The sequence below is a fragment of the Excalfactoria chinensis genome, chromosome 6 (genome assembly GCF_039878825.1).
Source record: "Excalfactoria chinensis isolate bCotChi1 chromosome 6, bCotChi1.hap2, whole genome shotgun sequence".
NCBI classification, from domain to species: Eukaryota; Metazoa; Chordata; class Aves; order Galliformes; family Phasianidae; genus Excalfactoria; species Excalfactoria chinensis.
In genome coordinates this window covers 3,397,546-3,418,505 of record NC_092830.1, presented here as the reverse complement: position 1 = coordinate 3,418,505, position 20,960 = coordinate 3,397,546, and the positions used below count along the sequence as shown (strand labels likewise).

The 20,960-nt window shown below is 38.1% G+C and overlaps 1 protein-coding gene across 1 annotated transcript in view; it reads right to left on the bottom strand.

Annotated features, from left to right (window-relative positions):
• SH2D4B (SH2 domain containing 4B) overlaps window positions 1–20,960 on the bottom strand; it is a 61,566-nt gene that overhangs the window by 9,178 nt on the left and 31,428 nt on the right. The window contains exons 5-6 of the mRNA XM_072340251.1: window positions 20,593–20,803; window positions 18,156–18,283 (exon numbers count right to left, since the gene is read on the bottom strand). Of these exons, the coding sequence (XP_072196352.1) occupies window positions 18,156–18,283; window positions 20,593–20,803 (339 nt within the window). The remainder of the gene's footprint in view (window positions 1–18,155; window positions 18,284–20,592; window positions 20,804–20,960) is intronic.

Here is a 20,960-nt window from a genome sequence, read left to right as displayed (position 1 = left end):
CATTTGGAATAAAATAGTTTTTAATTGAACATGAAAAGCTGTGATTTGAGGAGAGGAAATTGTTATAGCTTTTCCTGCCTACATGATTGTAAAGATAAAAACACGTAGTTGGATATAAATAACCAACCTACTCAGAACTTCATCAGTAAAGGCAATCAGTTTTGAAAGATATCATGAGAAAAGTAAGCTAGAATTTCAAACAGATCCTATTGCATCCGGACGGTTTTAGATGAGCCGGCGTGAGTTTGTTTGTTCTGAATATTCACTGGAATTATAGCAGGGTAAACAAAAATCAAAATACAAGTTTAAAAGGGACTTCTATAAAAAAACAGAATTCTCATCCCTTATACCTCTTCTAAATACATATATCTTTGTTGGCAATATTTGTGTTTTTTATTAGCCCCCCATAGGTTAACATGCTTCCCACTCGGTCTTGTCTTGTAACTACCCCTCAACTACAGCTTAAAAAGCTGTCTTCAGAGATGGACTCACTCAAATTTTGCATATAAGAACAAGAAATAAACTTGCTGTCACAAATGCTGACAAGTCCTGGAGTGTGAAGAAAATACAGAGAAAAAATGGAAGATCAATATTGACAAATATATAGTAGGGGGTGAATTTATATTTCTTTAGTCCAAATTACTACATAGATTACACAGCTCACCTAAAAAAAATTCAGTAGATGCTTTCCACATTAATTTGAGAGTCCCAGATTATTTCAGCAAGGACTTGTGGCAGGCAATTTCTATGATCCATGAAGAGACACAAAGGCATCCCTCTAGCAGGCAAAGTACTACAAAAGCTAAGAAGAAGCACGAAACCTGTTTATTGTGAATATTCTAAGAAAAAAAAAACAAACAACAATACACCCATTCATTTCATAAAATTAAAAATTACAGAGTAAGCAAATAACTGTTTAAAATTACATTATTTAGCATGGAGAAGACCATAAAAAAAAACAAACAAACAAACAAACAAAAAAAACCTCTTGTGCTTTAAAATGCAACAATTAAAGGAAAATATTCAGTACCTGAGCCAAGAGCATGTATTAAAAAGTAGTACAATATCATAAAGTAAACAGTGATTGTGCCAGTGTAAAAGCACTTGAACCTGTTCATGCAGTAACAACACCAGAAAACAGGGATTTAAAAAGGACATAAGATCCACAGCAATGTAACCTCCTTCCTGACAGTGGTAGTTAAGTTCAATGTGTACTTTGTGTATGCACAGTGCAAAAAAAAAAAAAGAAAAGAAAAAGAAACCTAAGGTAATCTACAACTGAAATCATTACAAACATCACTTATTTTATTTGGAACCCATGATGAACCAGGGCCACAAATTCTCCAGAAAAATCTCCTGCTCCTTTTGTGTATGATTCCCATCTGGGTAAAGCTGTCTGACAGTCAGTGACGGCATACCAGCAGTAGTATAAACCACTGAGAGGAAGAACAAGAACAGCTTACAAGAATGCAATTCTATGAAACTAACTGAAGAGGAGGGTTGTGGATTCTGGAGACCACAACCAATGACAATATACACAACTCACAAACACTAGCTAAGAGGAAAAGTGAAGCTGGGGAACTAAGGACTAAAATAAAGCTCACTTCTTTCTTTTTTTGGATGCTTAATAAATATTCCCTAATAAGGTGGGACAGAAAAGGCTCAAAATAGATGTTCAAATGCATGACAGTAGCCACTACCTCCGGCCTAGGAAAAGGTCAATCATACAACTCTTTCAGTCACATAGAAATATAGAAAGAATAAAAGCAGGGAAGGTGAAGTGATTGCTTCCCTCAGTGCAAGAACCGAAGCTATAGTTCATGCTCAAAGAAAAGCAGTCTCTATATCACTCAAAGCAAGTTTCCTCAGGTAGCCCTTTTCAGTTCTCTCCCACGGGTGCAATTCTCCATGTGAACTCTGAAGTTAACTGAACACATTAGTGGTGTTCATTGGGAAGGCCATAATTCATCCAAAAAAAAACCCTATAAAGTTTAGAGTGAGTTCTTTATGTTATCCTTGAGACTACCAATGTCACATACAGTTTAAAGAACTTTGTTGCCGGTTACAGTGGCTTGTGGACTGATCTGTAGCTGAAATAGAATAGCGCAGAATGCATGTACGTCATCTGAGAAGTAATACCTCCTATTTATTTCCATAAAAACTACAGAAGCTAAAAAGAACATAGTAACACTGTTTGATAAATGGTTGCCTGTAAAACACTGTTTTTCAACATAGTCACTACCATTATCTAAGCGCTCTGAGCAGCAATGAACAACAGCCTGCATGCCACGCTCTTAAAAACCTGTGCCAGTAGAGCTGACCCAACGTTGTTGCCATCACTTCTGAAACACATCACCTACTGCCTCACTGCACTCACATCCACAGTTTGGTCCACACATAAATGTGAGCAAGCATCAGTGAATGCCAGCGGGTGATATTTTTTCTACACGAAGGAATTCAGCCGTCACACCTTTGCTTCAGATACACTGCCGCATCAGACACCATTTTGTCAGAGCGCCCCTTTGCTCCATCAGTCACCTGACATCCAAACATAACAGAATATTGGCAAGAAGGGTTCAACCTCCACTGCCAGACCACCCCAACATCCACCTCTGATGTTGTGGCCCAAGATAAAAAAACTTGAAGCAGTATTTTCAGAGTAGACCTTGTATGTGCCTAAATCATATCTCTGGCATTTACAGCAGAATCAGCTTGCACAATTTAGTATTATGCACAAGTATTTTCAGCAGTGGGATCTTGCTGTGTACCAGGTTATTAAAAAGGTTTAATTTTCTCTTTCTCCTTCCTTTTATACCAACTTTGTTTTTTAAATATGCTACAAAAAGAAAAAAACCAAAAACAAATAGCAAAAGAAGAAATCGGTAGTATTGTGTGAGAAAAGCTATGGCTGAGACATAACGATAGCTCTATATCTGCTGTTTCAGAACAGAGGCAATAAAGACTGAAAAGCAAAGCAAGGGAGTAAATCAAAGACTGCTGGTAATAGAAAGAAAGCTGTTGAAGCCATTCACCATCTGCTGTTAATGCAGAATACATTCATATGGGACTAGACCTTCAAAATAGTTCTACTCCCATTCAGGCATCAAAATAAATGTCCAGGTATTAAAATAATAATAAATAAAATAAAATGCCACACACCATCATGTTAACAGTTGAGGTGTCAGTTTTCTTTTCAAAACCTTACCACAAGTGCTACAACAAGAGACCAAAAGTCCAGGATTGCAGAGTTCCTATGAAATGCTTTTCCTACATACAGGTGATGATAACACAGATATTTATTGTTGTCCTTCATGTTGGAAATCTGATTTAAGTTCCAATAAAAAATACAGCATCCATAACAGTTCTCAAAGAAGGGTCTATAGGCTCTGTGCTGATAAGAGAGAAAGACTGGCAATATACCACTTGAAGCAAAACTTAAAATACAGGTTGAATGAAATGTAACATTAGTTGAAAGAAATGAAAACCTTCCTGTACGCAAAGAGCAACAATGGGAGGGAAAACTGGGGTGTACTTAGAAAGTAACTGGTAGAAAGTAAATTTCAAGTACACCAGGGATTTCATTGACAGGTTTCTGGTACTTTGTGGTCAGGAAAAGACCAGATATTACTGAGTTACAGAGGCAAAGTGAAAAGGCACCGGTTAGGAAGCTTCTGCAGACATTTTTCTTTATTCCAGACTCACCACCTTTTCCACTGTGCAAACTCAGCAGCAATGTATCAAGTAGAATGCCTGAAATAGAGATAAATCTGTACTATGGAAAAGTAAGCAGGAGTTCACTATGCATTCTTCATCATTGTTTCTCTTAACCATCCGGGTAGATAGAAGATATACACAGCATTGGGAAACACACCTCAATGAATTTCAGCTCCTTCCCCTGTAAGCCTTGCTCAGCATAGACAGCGTGTTCTGGGCTACAGATATGTATAGAAAATGAAGGCTCAGAGGAATAACACATTTCTGATGGCAAGAGATCCCTTCAGGCAAGGATGAGGAATATTAATAACATGCTATGCTTTTGAACAAGCTCTCCTTGAAGACATACGGTGAATAGAAGTACCCTTTGCCTTTACTTACAGGAGAAATCCACCAAGAGGAAGTGTCATAGGAATAAACACACAGTACTGATGTTTTGTTTTGATTTATAATACAGGTTCTTCTCTCTGCCCTGTCAGGATCAGCCCTTAAAATAAGGAAAGCTTAAATCTCAGAAGCTTCCTTAATTCCCTGAAGCAAAGATGCCTTGAAGCAATTAAAATGCTACTGAAATTCAGAAGGAAACGAGTGCCCTCCACTCTCAGGGATCTTTCAAAATCCTATCTAAATGAGTAATACAGTTATAATGGGTATTTTCCTTCAGATCTACAGAAAAATCAGACGTGCTACATCCATTGTTACCAGTGTGGCTCAGAGCTAATTCCCTATGCACTTTGCTGAAAATACACCCATTAATTGTCTCCTTTAAAGTTCATTCTACATCCAGACTATCAAATACTGTAAAAGCCTTTTATACTCACTGTCAAAATATTTACGCCGCATTCGCTAACAAGCAGTGCAGCACATAAAAGATAGGCGTTTGCATTACTTGCCTGAATACACCACTGGTATAATAGAGCTATAAATTTGTCTGTTAATGTCTCCTCAAAGCACAGCACTGGTTTCTTTCTTTCCTTACTTTCAGATCAGCATATACAATGCATTAGCCAGAAGGAAAACAGATTTCAAACTCTCTCTTCTCTTTGTATATCATTGTTGCCTATCAGGGAAGAAAAGACAGTGCAATAAAGGCATTTAATCTTGTATGTTTCTAATTTCACCTCATATAAATGCATACATTTGAACTTTTATTTAGAGATGGGCTGTCCTGTATTCAGCTTCTCCTACTACCCCTTAGTTTTTCTCATCCAAACAGCTTCTGAAAAGTAGGTCATTTAAAAAATGGAACAGTTTCCCATTCTATTTTCAATGTCTTCCTCAACCATATCCTGTGAGTGCAGTTTACCTACTTATTTATCAGTAAGTGAATAAAAATTTAGGGGCAAGAATATATCCTTTTACATTGCTCGCACTGACCTAAGTTGGAAGCCTCAGTGGTCTGGTTAAAGTGAAGGGAAGGTGCAGGGAATACCCTCCATAAACAAGGCAAATACTCTTCATAATGGCATTTTTCTCTTGGGATCTTTTATCTTGGGATGACAGGAAAATAGAAAGTTTCACAAAAGTTATTATTATTTTTAAGTTAAAAACAAACAAACAAACCAAAAAAGCAAACAAGGAAAAAACATTTCCAGGCCTGTATAAGCAACTTAGACACTGCTGCAGTTAGTTGACATGCAGGTAACTCTGAAAGTAACTTTTTACGTGCCTAGATAGTGACAGGACAGGGCAACTAATGGATGGGAGATGTAGAATATATGCCAGGGTGAAATGTGCTAGAACTGTCTGCCCGGAAAGGCTGTAGATGTCCTAGCCTTGGAGGTTTTAAAGACCAGGTTGGATGGTGTCTGATCTAGTAGGTGGCAACCCTGTCTGTGGCATGGGGCTTGGAACTAGAGGATCTTAGAGGTCCCTTCCCTTCTTACCCAAGTTGTTCCAATGATTCTATGATTCTATAATCCAAGGAGTGTCAGACCAGCCCTTAGAGCATGGAAATAAGCATATTCATGGAGAAGTCTTCAGATAAGAAACTAGCAGTCTTTGAAAGAGTATCAATATGCTAATCCAAATAGGGAACTTTATTACAAATATTACTCCTGCAGGATACATTCACCTCTTTATCATATAAATGGAAGTGTATTTTTATTCCTGTTAGGTGTGAAAAAGCCATCCACACAAATTGTCAATAAACTTTTGTGATAGATGTATGATGCAACTATTGCAAAGTAGATGTTAAAACCTTACTGTACTTCTTGAAATATTAACATTTGTCCAATCAGTAAAGCACACACAGGAATAGCTTACTTGAGAAGCATGACTGGGCTAGAAACTGTAGGATGGTGTAACACAAGCAAAAAATATATATGTATATGAAGTAAAAAAGCTGATTTAAGCTTTGATTCTGGCTGAGTCACCAAAGAGAGACAGCTCTGCTCTAGTACAACAGTCACCAATACAGAGTTGTGTGTGAAAACTGAAACACTTGGCAGTTTCCTAAAAAGCTGGACAATGCTCACCATACTTTCTCCAGGCAGGCAAAATACCTGCATTCATTTGATCCTGATCATGCAAGCAACAGAGGAAAAAGAAAAGGAAATTCCAGCTTGTGGGCATCATTTGCAAGCAATTCTTCTTAACCGTATCAGTTACTCACCTCCCATTTAAATCCTCATACTTCGATTTACTGAATTTGAATTTCTGAATTCCAAAAGGAAAGAGAAAATCTTCCAATATGCAAATGAAACCGATATCAAGGGAAAAGATAAGAAAGCTGGTCTGTGAAAGGAGAGGATAAGAGATCAAAAGCCCTCCCAGGATCTGCTTATGTTCTCACAACTCCAGCCATCTTAAGTCTGTGCTCCTCATGACTACTTCCAAGGGCAGTACAGACATGAGAAAACATAGAAGACCAAGCTTTTATCAAGCCAATTACACAAATGAACTTCATGGTGAGATTTTTTTGCTTAAGTTCTCTGTAAAAAGACAAAGTTGAAAAACAGAATTTAAAAGTTTTTACATAGCTCCTTCCCAGCTTTGTACAACCAATTTTGATGCAACACTGACAGATCATATTCCAGAGGTAGACAATAAGACAAGAGTGGTGCATAGAATAGCACTGCTATTAAAAAGCTTTGGCCAGGATGACATCCACATAGAGATGTTTCCAATAAGCTCATTAAGCTGGGAGGTACAGTGCTGAACACGTATAACATTCAAAGAAGCATGTGAGGCTGGGGGAAATAATACTTTGGATACAAAATTCATCTTAAAAGGAATTAAAAGAAAAAGCAATATAGAAGTGGAAACCATTTGCAAGTCAAAATTATCCATCAATGGAAATTTTGATGGTTGAAAGCATTAGAATCAGAATTTTATGCAAGTTCTCTGATGTGGCACATAAGCCACATTTAGAACCTACAACTCAAGACACCTGCTCTCTCAGTACGTGCATATTACTGCTTTGTGCAAGTGGAAGATAAGTCTGAACAATTGCAAACAAACAATATGTCTTGTAATTCAAATAGTGAAAACCGTACTGCCGTGACTTAAAGCTAAGAAAACGTTTGTAAATGAAAACAGGATTACTACTGGACAAGCCAGATTATAGTTCAAGATCTTTGTTCAGAACAAGACTTCAATACAGTTTTAGAACAGACAAAATAAAAGGGTATCTCATGACCTGACAGATGTGAAATTTCATTGGTTTTACCCCAGCAAAAAATTCAGTAAATCATTCAAGTCAGGAAAAAAATAACTGAATAGATGATCCATATACATATATGGAAGCTGGTCAAGGAGAATATTTCAGTTTATAATATTTAAAAATAATTTTGCATTTTATTTTCAACTTTTATAACTATCAATTAATTGAAGTTTCAAAGAAAAGGTTTTTCTGTTCAGAAGGACTGGCTTTTGTTTAAGAACTGACATTCTTTCTAATACTTATATGGTATTTCCAGGTCAAAAGCTTCACCATAAAATAAAAGTCACTAACAACTTCTGATTAACAGTTCTAATTTCCACGAATATTCCAAATTTCAAACGTTCTGCAAGAAAACGCGTAAATAAGTCTAACCTGTAAAAAATACTTGATTAATTTTGACATAAATAAGCTTCTATCATTTAAATATGTAGACATATTGACTGTAATAGATCTTACTGTGGAAATAAGTAGGTAGATGAAAGAGCAAGATAAAAGCAGAAGGGGGGACAAGATTTATGAGTTGTTCATGGCAAGTACTAAAGTTCCTAAGTAACTGGAATGAACAATGACCCTGAAGAAAGTTGTTTTAGGACTTATATCCTAATTAACCATAGTGAGAGGATCTTAAATGGATAAACTGCTTTTGAGAATGATTCTTCTTTAAAGCCCTAAGTTTCATATTCCCAAGCACCAACACTGCTACTGTTGTTCTCAAAGCCACAATAACTGTAATGTTTATAACATTTCTAATATATCATACTGACAGGCAAGAAAATACTGCACCAAAAGACGTCCAAGTGCATTTGGTAAATCTACCAGACATTTTTGCTCTTGCTGCCATATGCATGCATTGTCACTTCTAAAAGTGCTTTGCAGTTTGGTTCAATTGCTTGTTACAGTGACACAGAATGAATTAAACCCTGTCCCCCTTCCATAGCACAAAACATTTGGCTATATGGAGCTTCTGCTCATTAGCTGGGTGACCTACAAAGCTAAACAATAATAAGAATGTTTGTCCATTTCCAAGTTTAACATTGTTCTTTATGCTCTTTGAAAGGAAAACATGACTAACATTTGCACCATCATAAATAGGATCAGGTACCTGGGAATCTGAAGAAACGAATGTAAGTCTCTGATAGGTTTTTCATGTACTTAGAACAGATGATACAGCATCTTGACCCATGTAAGAGAAACAGATGTTTAAAACCAAAGTGAGTTTGCTCACACAAATGTAAATTTGAAGCAAGAGAGTAGAAGAAGACGGAAAGGAGCAGGGTATCCTCCCGAGCACATTGAACTGGGGCAGAAACAGTGCTCGTGTTGCTTCTACACAAGTTGCTAATCACAAGTTCTTACTAAGAAGAAATAGACGTTGAGTCCCCAGTGTGGCAATGGAGAAGAAGGAAAATAAAAGGTTTAAGATAAATAGTAATACAAATAAACAAAACCATCTCTGCACCGAGCATAAATGCAGTACATGTTAAACTCCTACCTAAATTAGCTTATGTGCTCCACAAAAGAGTAATTTCTTGATGTGTTCAGAGCAATAATGTAAACCACCAAAGATGGGCTTCATTTCATTGCTCCTTCTCAGATGTGAAAACAACTGTTAACCTGAAACATCTGGAACCCATCGTTAACAGTGTTTTATCATCTCAGTAAAGGTAACATCTTGTCCTCATTATGCTTTGCATGAAGCTGTCAGAAAATATCTCGAGAGTAATTAAGTCGCATGATACAATCTCTGTCATTTAATTTTACTGTTTTAGTTCTGGTCTGATGACTTCTCCCCATTTTGGCATGAACTGGATTTTATCAGCTTGCTTATTCTCCCTTCACAACTATAAATGAGCATTTAACCAAAAGTTCTTCTTAGAAAAACAGTGCCAGAAGAAATACTTGCAAATCATTGAGTGTTTAATCTCAGCAAGAAACATAAGTCAAGGACAGAACATCTACCTAGAAGAATAAGCTGTGTAGTCCTTTAAAACAGCACACTTACTTCACTGGCTCCTAAAAAAGCATTACTGACTGGATTCTGGAATACTTTACATAGCACATCATTTCATAATTGTTAGTCAAAAGACAAAAAAGATAAATACAGGGTATAAAAGGAAGAAGCCTGGATGAGCTTTAGATTGGGAAATGCAATCAATAGTTCTATGGGCCCAAGCAATTCGTTTTTGTTCTGTTTTTCTAGTTGTAGCAGGTACAATACTTACAAATACTTAGCTAATACGCTTTCCACAAAGGCAATTAATGTGTAGCTGAAACAAACATTAAGCTTCACAGTCACTATTGCGAAACAGAATAGTATGATTTCAACATAAGTAGGGACTGTCATATATACAAAACGTAGTCGTATATAAAACAAAAAGGAAATCTATCTGTAAATAGGCAAGCGTCAACACTTTCTGTAAGCAAACATTCTGAATGGTGTAATATAAAATGTGAAGATGCACGGAAAGGTTTTGTAATTTTACCAATTAACTATGGACAGTTGACATTCAGGTTGATCATGTTCAGAGCCTTCTTACAGAGCCTTCCCAGTATACTGCTACGTTAACTGGCTCTATTTTATGCAGGTATTGATCTGTCATTCAACACACTGAGAATGCATTATGAATACGATTTCATTAATTCAACAGTCTCACTGTAAGAGCATTTGTCCAATGAATAGACACTGAAATGTCTAGAAGTTAATTGAGTAACATGGTAGTAAACAAAATATCACATTACAGCCTTGAACAAGCTGCTAATTTACTAGAGCTGCTAATATTTTCCACTGGCCTTTTAAACTGATACCAATTTGTATTGATGCACCTATGTCATTTTAATTTTAATTTGCTTTTTATCTGAGTTGATGAAACTTTAGATTCTTCATTGCATCCAACAAGAGTCATTAAACTTCCAGTCTGACCTATAAACAAGAGCTGACTTCTTCATCCTACATCAGCCCTGGGAAGGCAGCCAGGGCTCACTCGGGTAGGGTTCAGAACAGCACTGTCAACAAGGTGCAGAAAAACCCAGCTTCTCCCTTCCCATGGTAAGTTTCCTTGCACCTTAGAACATATGTGAGAGTTACTGTATGATCCCAACATGAAACAACTAACCTCGAGAAGAACCTAGAGTATTGCTACAAATTTGGCCCACAGTTGACAGCCAGACACACTAACATCAACACAGTGAAGATGGTATCAGCTGTAATGACCGTTATATAGTTCAAATTACTCTGCAATAACCAAAACTACTTTACAATATAAGGTAAATGAAAAACTTCCCAGAGCCTCTAATGATCATTTTCTTCATTGTGAATTAGACACAGAAGAAAGGCAGTTGAGCACAGAGAGACATTTGCTTGTCAACAAAAATACATCCACCACTAAAAAATAATCAATCAAGCCTTCTCCTTTCTATAACAAAATGAATAGATCCAAAAAAATAGGAAAATTTAAGGATTTTTTATGTGTGCAAATAGGCACGTGCCTATTACATAATGGTTACTAGCAAACAAATACATCCACAATGGCCTTCAAAAGCACATTCCATAACGTACACAGAACATCTCATAGATGTTGAAGAAGCTGTCAAGACTTACTATGGAAATCTCAGTGACAGCTATAACATCAAAACACAATAACAGAATGGCTCACTCAACATAAGGAGAAAAACCAAAGTCACAGATAACATGGAGGCCTAGAACTGAAATTTTACAACCTATCTTATAACAGAACACTAAGCAGAAAATATACTGTGTTCTTTGCATTCAAAGCTTTTTCACTGGTGAAGGAAAATGTTTTTGCCTGATAGTATATTCAATATATGCAGTGTTTAAGAACATACGCATATTTTTTTTAGTAGTAGTCAAATCTGTAGTTGATTTACATGGTGATGGTTCTCCTATCACGACTGAATTTAGAAGGGATCTTTCTACATGCTTTTTTAACTAAGCCATTATTAAACTTTTTATTGCTAAAATCAATACCAATTTAAATCATGTTACACTTGGAACATTTCCCATATTTATAATAAAATAACTGTTCCAGATAGATTTCTGGAACATAAGTCAGGGAAAATAACAATAACTTATTTTTCTTGTCACACAATCAGCTAGTTTTGAGAACTTTAAGCTAACTTGTTAATTACAATCCTTTCTAGTGGCTTGCAGCATTCTTGTGCTTTGATTTAGTGCATCAAGCACTGAAGTACTGTTGGAGGTCTAACGAGAATAGTATTTGGATAGTACAAACTTTCATGCCCAAAGATTGCCATGATAACAACCATATGTAGCTCTTGCAATGATCCAGATCTGGACAACCTTTGGGGTCCACCCCAGATCTCAGTTATGCCACTAAAAAGGGTTACCAAGGAGCCTCATTCCCTACAACTGGAATTAAGGTAAATGAGCTAACAGTTCGACTCACGGTCACAAGAAAATGAAAATAGAAATGTTCTCTTACTTTCTAATGTCAAGTCTGAACCTGAGCCTTCTGTTTGATCTAATTTTCATCAATCATATAATTTTACTTTACATCATAAGAGGACCTGGACACAGGTCGAGAGTACACAGAATCCCCTACTGCAACCAGCATCCTATGATCTCAAAGCTTCCTTGCTTTTACACCCTGAAAACGACAGCATGGTTAAGAGTGAAAACACAAGCAAGCTCCATCCCATGCTTTATGAACTCTCTAGTATGTCACATAGAAATAGCTATGAATGCATCTGACTACAAATCCAAAAAGTTTTTTCACCAAGCATAGCAGAATGGGTTTACATAAGCCACGTGCACTCCAGAAAGACAACAGCATTAACAGCAATGTCAGAATGTTCTGTGAAATTCTATATAATTTAAACTTCCATATCACAGATTAAGATCTGTTATAACTTATAGCATGTTATACTACAGGTACTAATCCTGGATGCAGAAGTAAGGTACGATATAGTCACAGACAATATGCTAATCAGTGTGTTAATCTTTCAAGCTCTTTTGGAGTTTTGCCTCAAAGATTCACAAGATGGTGATTTGACAGTCCCATTCACCGAACAACAAGAAAGTAGAAGGAAGAACTGACTTCACTGAAGAAAGAAGGGAGGGAGCTGTCATTCCCTCAACTTTTGCAAGATAAAGAGTGATGTTTCCCACTCTCCACCTCATCCTGCCTCCACGCCAGAATCATATTAATAAGCTGCACATAAAGATTTAGTTGCCAACAGCCTCACAGAAATCACTTTGTTTTCATACCATCTCCTACTGTTCATCTCCCACGATGAGAGCACTTTAAGTGTCACAAGCTGCTTCTAACTGGTTGATCTATAGTTAAGACTAACTGGCAACATAATTTTGTGCAGGTGCATGCTTTCCCCCCTGCATGACTACACAACATACCTGCTGATACTCTGTTTGAGAGAGGTAGGTTTGCTTAGCAGGAAAATAGCATGGTTTCAAAAGAGCTGTCCAAGTGATAACTTGTAATCCTTTGCCTACAGGCTGGATCAATAGCGCTGTGGCTTCAGTACCTTGCGTACTAAGACAGAAGGATCAGTAAGAAGGCCATCTGCTGAGCAACAAGGAAAATTTTGTGACCTTGAGTCTAAAGATATTTGCTTTACTTCAAAGAGAAAATACTACGAGTAAATTAATAAATATGACTTAGTCTAACATAAGCTGAAGAAGGCAAACTGGATGCCTGTAAAGTAGAACGTATGTCAGTGTAACTCTGCTGGCAGAGAAACAAGGGCTGCAGGCACAGCTAACAATCAGATATGGACTAATAATTGGTAGGATATCTGTAATTTGTCCAGCACTAACAAGGTTCTACCCAGAACACACATGCTATGCTTGAAAAGGTGAAGTGCCACTTGAGAAATATACAGGTTCAGTATTTAAAGATACATAGTATGAGCTGAATATCTTATGCCAGCAACAAATGACATCTAAGTGCACTTTGTGCATGGATGAAATAACTAATAAAGACACACGTGACTGACTGTGGAAGGAGAAAACATGATCCACGGTCAAGGGAACAGACTACAATATATGTAAAAGGGAAGCACAATTCAGATTCAGGGAGTTGGTCAGACAAACAAGACCTTCTGCATTCACTTTTGTCATAATGTGTGATCACCAAAATTTCCTCCAGTCATGAAATACACAACCTGTGTAGGTAGAAGGGCATTCTACTTGAACGTATTTGTCCTTATTTTCTTTCGAGCACGTAAGTTTTAGGTCCTTATATATGCTTTTTAAATTATTTCTTTTTCCCAAATAAACTATGCTCTCACTTGTTTGTTTATTCTAATATAAATACTTCTTTCATTTCCATACACAAACAGCAGAGTTCTAAGCTCAGGAACACCCTGCATCAATGGACAAGGGAAAAGCCAATGATGTCACCTATCTAGACTTCAGCAAGGCCTTTGACACAGTACCCCAGAACATCCTTATCTCCAAAATGAAAATATACTGATTTGATGGATGGAATGTTCAATGGACAAAGAACTGGCTGCAGGATCAAGTCCAGAGTGGTGGTCAATGGACCAATGTCTAAATGGAGATCAGCGATTACTGCTGTCCCTCAAGGGTCTGTGCTGGGACTGATACTCTTTAATATGTTAATCAGTGACACTGACAGTGGGGTGCAACCTCGGCAAGTTTGCTGTTGACACCATGCTGTGAGTTGACACACCAGAGGGACAGGATGCCTTTCAAAGGGACATAGACAGGCTTGAACAGTGGGCCCAGGCGAACCTCATGAGGGTCAACAAATCCAAATGCAAGGCACATGGGTTGAGGCAACGCTCATTACCAATAAAAGCTGGGGGCTTAAAGGATTGAACACAGCTCAGTCCAAAAAGACCTGGGGATACTGGTGGATGGGAAGCTGGACATGAAAGAGCAGTGTGACCTTGCAGCCCAGAAAGCCAACTGTGTTCTGGGCTGCATCAAAACATGCGACCAGCAGGTCAAGGGAAGCGATCCTGCTCCTCTATTCTGTGCAGGTGAGAGCTCACCTGGAGTAATGCACCTAGATGAAGAGTTCTAAGTACAAAAGAGACGTGGACCTGTTGGAGTGTGACTAGAGAAGAGCCACAAACATGGTGGAACACCTCTCCACCTCTTCTACAAGGACAGGCTGACAGAGCTGGGACTGTTCAGCATCGAGAAGATAAGGCTGCGATGTGACCTGAGAGCAGCCTTTCAATATCTAAAGGGGAGCTATAGGAAAGAAGCAGACAGACTCCTCAGCAGGTTCTATGGTGGTAGAACAAGGCAAAATTGATACAAGCTCAGAGAAGGTAGGCTTAGGTTGGATACAAGAAAAAAGTCTGTTACAGTGAGGGTGGGGAGGCACTGGAACAGGTCACCCAGATGTGGTTGATGCCCCATCCCTAAAGACTTTCAAGGTACAGCTGGATCAAGCCCTGGATGATGTGATCTAGCTGTGCATGTTCCTGTTAACTGCAGTTAACAGCAGTTGCAGTTAAAGACCTTTAAAGGTCCTTTCTAACTCTAAGGACTGTGTGATTGTACCATCTCTCCTTTTTGCTTTATGTAATGCGATGTTATGTACGGTCTGAATGAAATAGCAAGGGTAATGGAGAAAAAGTAACCACCCACGGTCCAGTTCAATAAGGCGGCACAGCACAGAGCACTAATGTAAAATTACAGGCAAATACACTGAGCCATCACTGTGGCCAACTAAATGAAATCATAAATGCTCATGCTCAAATGGAAGCATACAGAGAACAAAATCTTTAAAAGTGTTTTAAATAGAGAGGGCAACAAGTCCCCAGAATTTAAATCAATTTCATTTTTAATAGCGAAATATTTTTCCATTAAGCAATTAATAAACTCACCTAGAAGTAAGCTCTATGAAAAAGCCAGAGCAGATCCAAAGAACTTTCTGGCACAAGCTTAAACTTGAAAGGACATACTTTAAAAAAAGAAAGAAAAAAAAAAAAAAAACCACTGTATTTTTTTACCCTTTGAGCAGACATGGCACCTGATCAGTTTGCATTAATGAAACTGCTAATACTTTAAATTTGTTTCCACTCCTATGGTCACCTGTGATTTATAGCCTCACATTTTTAATGTCTACGATATCTCCTTCGTGAAACCTGCCTTTCTCTATTTCATCTACATCTTTAGAACATAGCTTCCAGTTAACAAGCAGTCAAGAAGGACAACGTATTGTAAAGGAATAAGAAAACTAATTTCACATTAGCAATTAGCCTATTCACATTAATTATTCATTTACCTCATTCTACTATTTCCCTGCTGCTCTTCTGTGCTTCCTTTCTCCTTGCCACATGCTACAGCTCACATTACCTCACTCTGATACTTTGCTCCCTTCCAAGTGGGGCCATGAGTCTAAAACATTTATTTTGTTTGCTAATAACCTGCCTATGTAGACACTTTGGAACTGTAATGGCACTAAGAATACAATTCCAAAGCCTTCAAAAGAATTGACACTGAAACAATCATTATGAGCTAAGTAGAGTGACTTGGTACATGAAGGATCACCTTACTTCACAGTAAAAAGCAAAACATCTATTATTTCTTAGGGAAGAAGCTGAGAACTGAATTACAGCTGATTAAGTATTTGGATTTTTGTCACAGTTTATGAATCTGACTTCTAAAATCCACAATCCAGCGCAGGAACCAACCATTGTAGGTTCCTAAACACAACTCCAAATACTGTTTTGTCTTGGAAACACACTAACAGAAATGCAGTTAGAGAACTGTTCTGGAAATATCAAAAGCAGTGTTCAATCTCCCAAGAAGTGAATAGGTGATCCTCACTCTAATAACTACATTTAAATCCACCCATACAGACAATACATAGAGCCCTGCAAGGACAAACTTCTTCTTGCATAGCGTTCCAAAACATAAAACCTGTACATGCAGGTTATAAACATTACCACTTTATAATTATTTAAAATAAATTATAATTACAGTATGAGGCTATGGTGCAAAACCGGAGTGACCCTGTCATCAGTCCTTCTAATGCTAGACATTTTCCAGCCTGACTTGCCTCATTCAGTGCATAGTGGACTCTTTATTATCCAACTGAGGGCTATTTTTCATCTTACGTAACAACTGGCCTGTGGACATCATTCATCTCTGTGTGAACTCAGCAGTGATGAAAAGCACAATACTAGCGGCCTTGGAGACTAATGTTCTCTGTTTAAGCACAGAATAGGGTCAATATGGATGACAGAAATGCATGCCTTCTTATTCAAGCCTAACAGTATGCCTCTATCTATTCTCTAACATAAAGTTACATGATAAGAACACAATTTGGTGACACAACTTGTTCCAGATCTGTACTTGGTAAGACTTCCACAAAAGGTGACACCAGGTCCTAAAACCATGTGTGGATATATCTACATAGAATAGGAATGATAACTAAAGGCAACCTGTGCATTCCTTCAACTGGATGGCAATAACCATCAGCTTGCACTGACCTGGTATCTTCCCCCAGCACGCACAAACCACCAAGTTTGAAGATATTCTTGGGGCTGTGGCCACTGCCCTCGGAGCCTGTTCCAGGGCCTGACCACCCTCTCAGTGAATAACTTTTGCCTAATACCCAACCTGTTCCTCTCCTAATTTAGCTTAATACCCTTCTCTGCGGTCCTATCGCTGGTCAACAGAGAGATCAGCACCTCATCATATTAATAAAACCAAGGATGAAGACATAACAGCAAAGACACTTTTTGTTTTATTATTTGTCTTTTTATAATTTAGCCTAACACAAAGTACCCCAGCTTTCATCTCTATATGACTAAAAAATACCAGACAATTATAGTACAGTTTGAAGACAGTGAATAGGCTACTGCTTAATCTTGAATAAAAAGCTGAAGGACCTGCCAGTCAAAGCCAATAAGCAAGGGTCTATTGACCTCAATGAAACCATGTAATTCTGTGCCCAACTAAAGCACTTTTTCAATAATGCTCTAATAGGTATCTTAATGCACTGAATTCAAAAAGATCTTAATGTGAGCAAAACAGCATCCTTTCATTTTATGGTCCAAAATTGGTATATAAGAAAATACAGTAGTTCTTCAATGATGTTTTTAGAGACTCTCGAGTTCACAAGAACCTGTCATCATAATATTAACAATATTAAATACTAGGCAGTAGTTCCTTCTATAGAAACATCCACCCATCCAAATGATTATTACATTATTGCTTCTTCGGATCAAGCAGTTTACCATAATTCTGGCTTTGCAGAATGGCTTTCATTTGTATTGCCAATTCCTTATGCAAGACATACAGTTTCTCCTGTATTATCCAAGACACTGCAATACTCCTTGTTTGCAAAACAAAGAGGAAAAGAAGATACCTTGGTATACCAAGTGCAACAGGTGTTAGACACAAATCTTGCTTGCAAATCAGGTGAAGAAAAGACTTAACATGAAACATTCACATAACATGCCACTAGAGTACTTGCTACTTCATTTTAGAGTTCCCCTCAACCCCATCTTGGCCTGATCTTCCTGCTTGGCTTGCCACATTACAGCAAACTTTCAAAATCAAAATACTCCTGAAAAACATTAGCAATGTGAGTCACAAGTACATCTACTTAATCCAAAAAAGGAAATAGGTAAAGCACATGCTAAGAAAAGGAATGACGAAAAAACGCTTAACACCACCAGGCTTCACAATGTCATTAAGCATTCCTTTCTGAAAGGAAAGGCTGGAAAGATCTGCTTCCTGAATATACGCTTACAGCTCTATTAGATGGGAAAGTAAGGATCAGGGAATTACCGTGAAACCACTGAGCAATCCTGTTGGTGTTCCTCTCAAACCCAGCACGTCGAGGGACCTGCTCTTCTTTGAACCAGCGAATGATAACTTCTCTTGAAAAGGGTCTAGAAGGACGTTCCCAGATTTTACTGCATTAAAAAGAAAGAAAGCAGTCATATAGGGGGATCACCAGTGTAAGAAAGCAAGGGTTGGTACAAATTGAAATCTCCTTCATATGTATTCTAAAACACACAATGAAAGATAAGCATGTTCAGTGTAATTGCTGTTCTAAGTAGGGACTAAGGGTACCTCTACAGTATCAAAATGAAGCATGATTGCATGCCAGTCAAGCACACAGTCTCATTTTACCCTGGTAACATAAATAGAAGGCAGGTTTTATTATGGATTTCTGTTTGAAATCTCATAGAATTCTTTGTGCTCAAATTGTTAATGTAAGTTATAAAATATTCAAGCTGGTGCAGGTATGACTACTTGGAGTATAACATCACTTTCACTTGGCAAGACAGACAGACTCTCCGTAGGAACCAGTACAGTAACTGGCTACATATTTCTCACCTTCTTACCACACCTGCCATGGAGCTGCTATTTAACGTTGGGTATCTCCAAACTAGAAGAACTAGTTAAAAAATCAGAACAACATCTCAAACATTAAACAGACCTGTGAGATAGTCAAGAACCCTCAAAAACCCCCCAAAACATTAAGGTTCAGTAATTTATGTCAGTAAACTTCTCTTTAGAAAGGAATAAGAGGAAAATGATAGATCAAGCCTGCTTGATGATATGAAACTTAATAGAACTGAATAAGCAGCTGGGAGAAAGTAAAACTACAGAAGCTGAGCTTCACACTGGAAAGCTAGAGATATGACACAATCTGCATTCCCTAGAGACTGAAGGACTGCCTCAGATCAGCTGTAAATAATAATGTACTGTACATCTCCCCTTCAATTTCCACCTCACAAGAGAAGCAAAGTTTTAGAAACCCACATTCCTCCTTCACCATACTTGTATGAAGTGTAGGAAGTTGATCTATATACATTTACTTATATGCTGTATCAGTACATGTTCAAAGCATAGCTCATAATAGATAAGCAGTACTGAACATAAACTGGATAATGAACAGAACATTCCTCGGTGTTTTTCTTTCAACCCCTTTTTCAAAATGTCCATGTCTGGTACTACCAAGTGGATCGAATGGTGTCATGGTTTTGACAAATGGCCTGGGTTGAAAAGGACTTCAGGGATCATCTCCCCAGCATGGGCAGGGTTGCCAACCACCAGACCAGGCTGCCCAGAGCCGCATCCAGCCTGGCCTTGAACACATCCAAGGACAGGTCATCCACAACCTCCTTGCACAAATGCTACTAGAAGTATCCTCACTTCAGCAGCTCAGAACTTCTTGTTACAAGATACGGATCATCTCTTCCAAAATACACCATTTTCACTGGTGTTTATAGTACTCCATTTCAAAGAAGACTGTCATGTAAGTAGTTCAGAAAAATAATAACAGCTCTGACAAGCTGATCTGACAGTAATTTTAAATATTCTGCTATCTCTTACTCTGTGATGTTCTGATTCCTTCTCTAACTGCTTTTGCTGCTACTGTCAGAGGTTTTCTGATTCAACACAACACAGAAAATAACTTGTTTGTCAAAGCAGAACAGATTTCCACACAAAAAGGGGACTCCTCACTGGTGCAACACAAATTGGTAAAGCTAAGTTCGATCTAAACGTCACTTCTAGCATTTATTGCTACCATTCTGACAGAACTCACATTGTTATTATCACCACAGGAAGCCAGATTTATGACAGATTATGTATTCAGGAAAACAGTGACTGATCAACTTCCTAGCACTTACATGCTGTATTCTTCTCAGGACACTCCCTGAATGATTGGATGAAAGATTAATAAACAGTAAACAACAGAAGCATTTGATTTTGCCTAGAGAAAACTCTTTGAAACTTAGGAGTATGACAGCTGTCCACAAGGCGTTTCAAAGACTGTGTGGCTCTGGGAAGCCTGATCTGGTGGTTGGCAACCCTGCACACAGCAGGAGGCATGAAAATGGATGATCATTGTGGTCCTTGTCAACACAGGCCATTCTATGACCCATTAAGAAGCAGATAGTTTCAGGCTTGAGGGTACAACTTGCCTAAGAATTTGTCCATTTGACTTTCTCCATAGCAGAGCCTTGCATACTAATATAATAACGATTTCTGATGGGCCCATTTTATCAGTATGGGCTACTGAAAAAATAATTTAGTTAGCATTAAGCATTCAGGTGTTTTCACCCTAAAAACACTCCTGTTCTGATCATAGTGGAAGAACAAGACTGAGTACATTAAAAAAAAAACAAACACAGAGCTTGTTAAGACAGGTAGGCATTGGAAAGAAATTCAACATAAAAAGCATTTTCAAGTTACTCTTGTACAAACTAACCTGCACGTCAAAGAGTGAGACAGCAAAGGACTCGAACTGTTGCTGTTCAGATTTGTCTCCCGATCGTTATTCAGGCCGGTCCCCTGGAACAAATTACTCAGATCAGCCACTCTGCCCTTCTGGATGGCCCGCAAGGATTGTCGCCGGTACTCGTCCCGCGCTCTGCGTGCTTTGTGGCTCCTTTCCTCATCCGCAGCTTTGGAGCGGCGCACTGAGTCAATGAAGGAGAGGAGTTGGGAGGAGAAGCTTTTGAAATACATGCTGATATTTGCCCTTACTTACATCGTTATTACTCACACGACCTCATCTTAAGAACGCACACATTACAATGCACTACCAATAAGAAAACTAAGCAGATAACCTCCCCA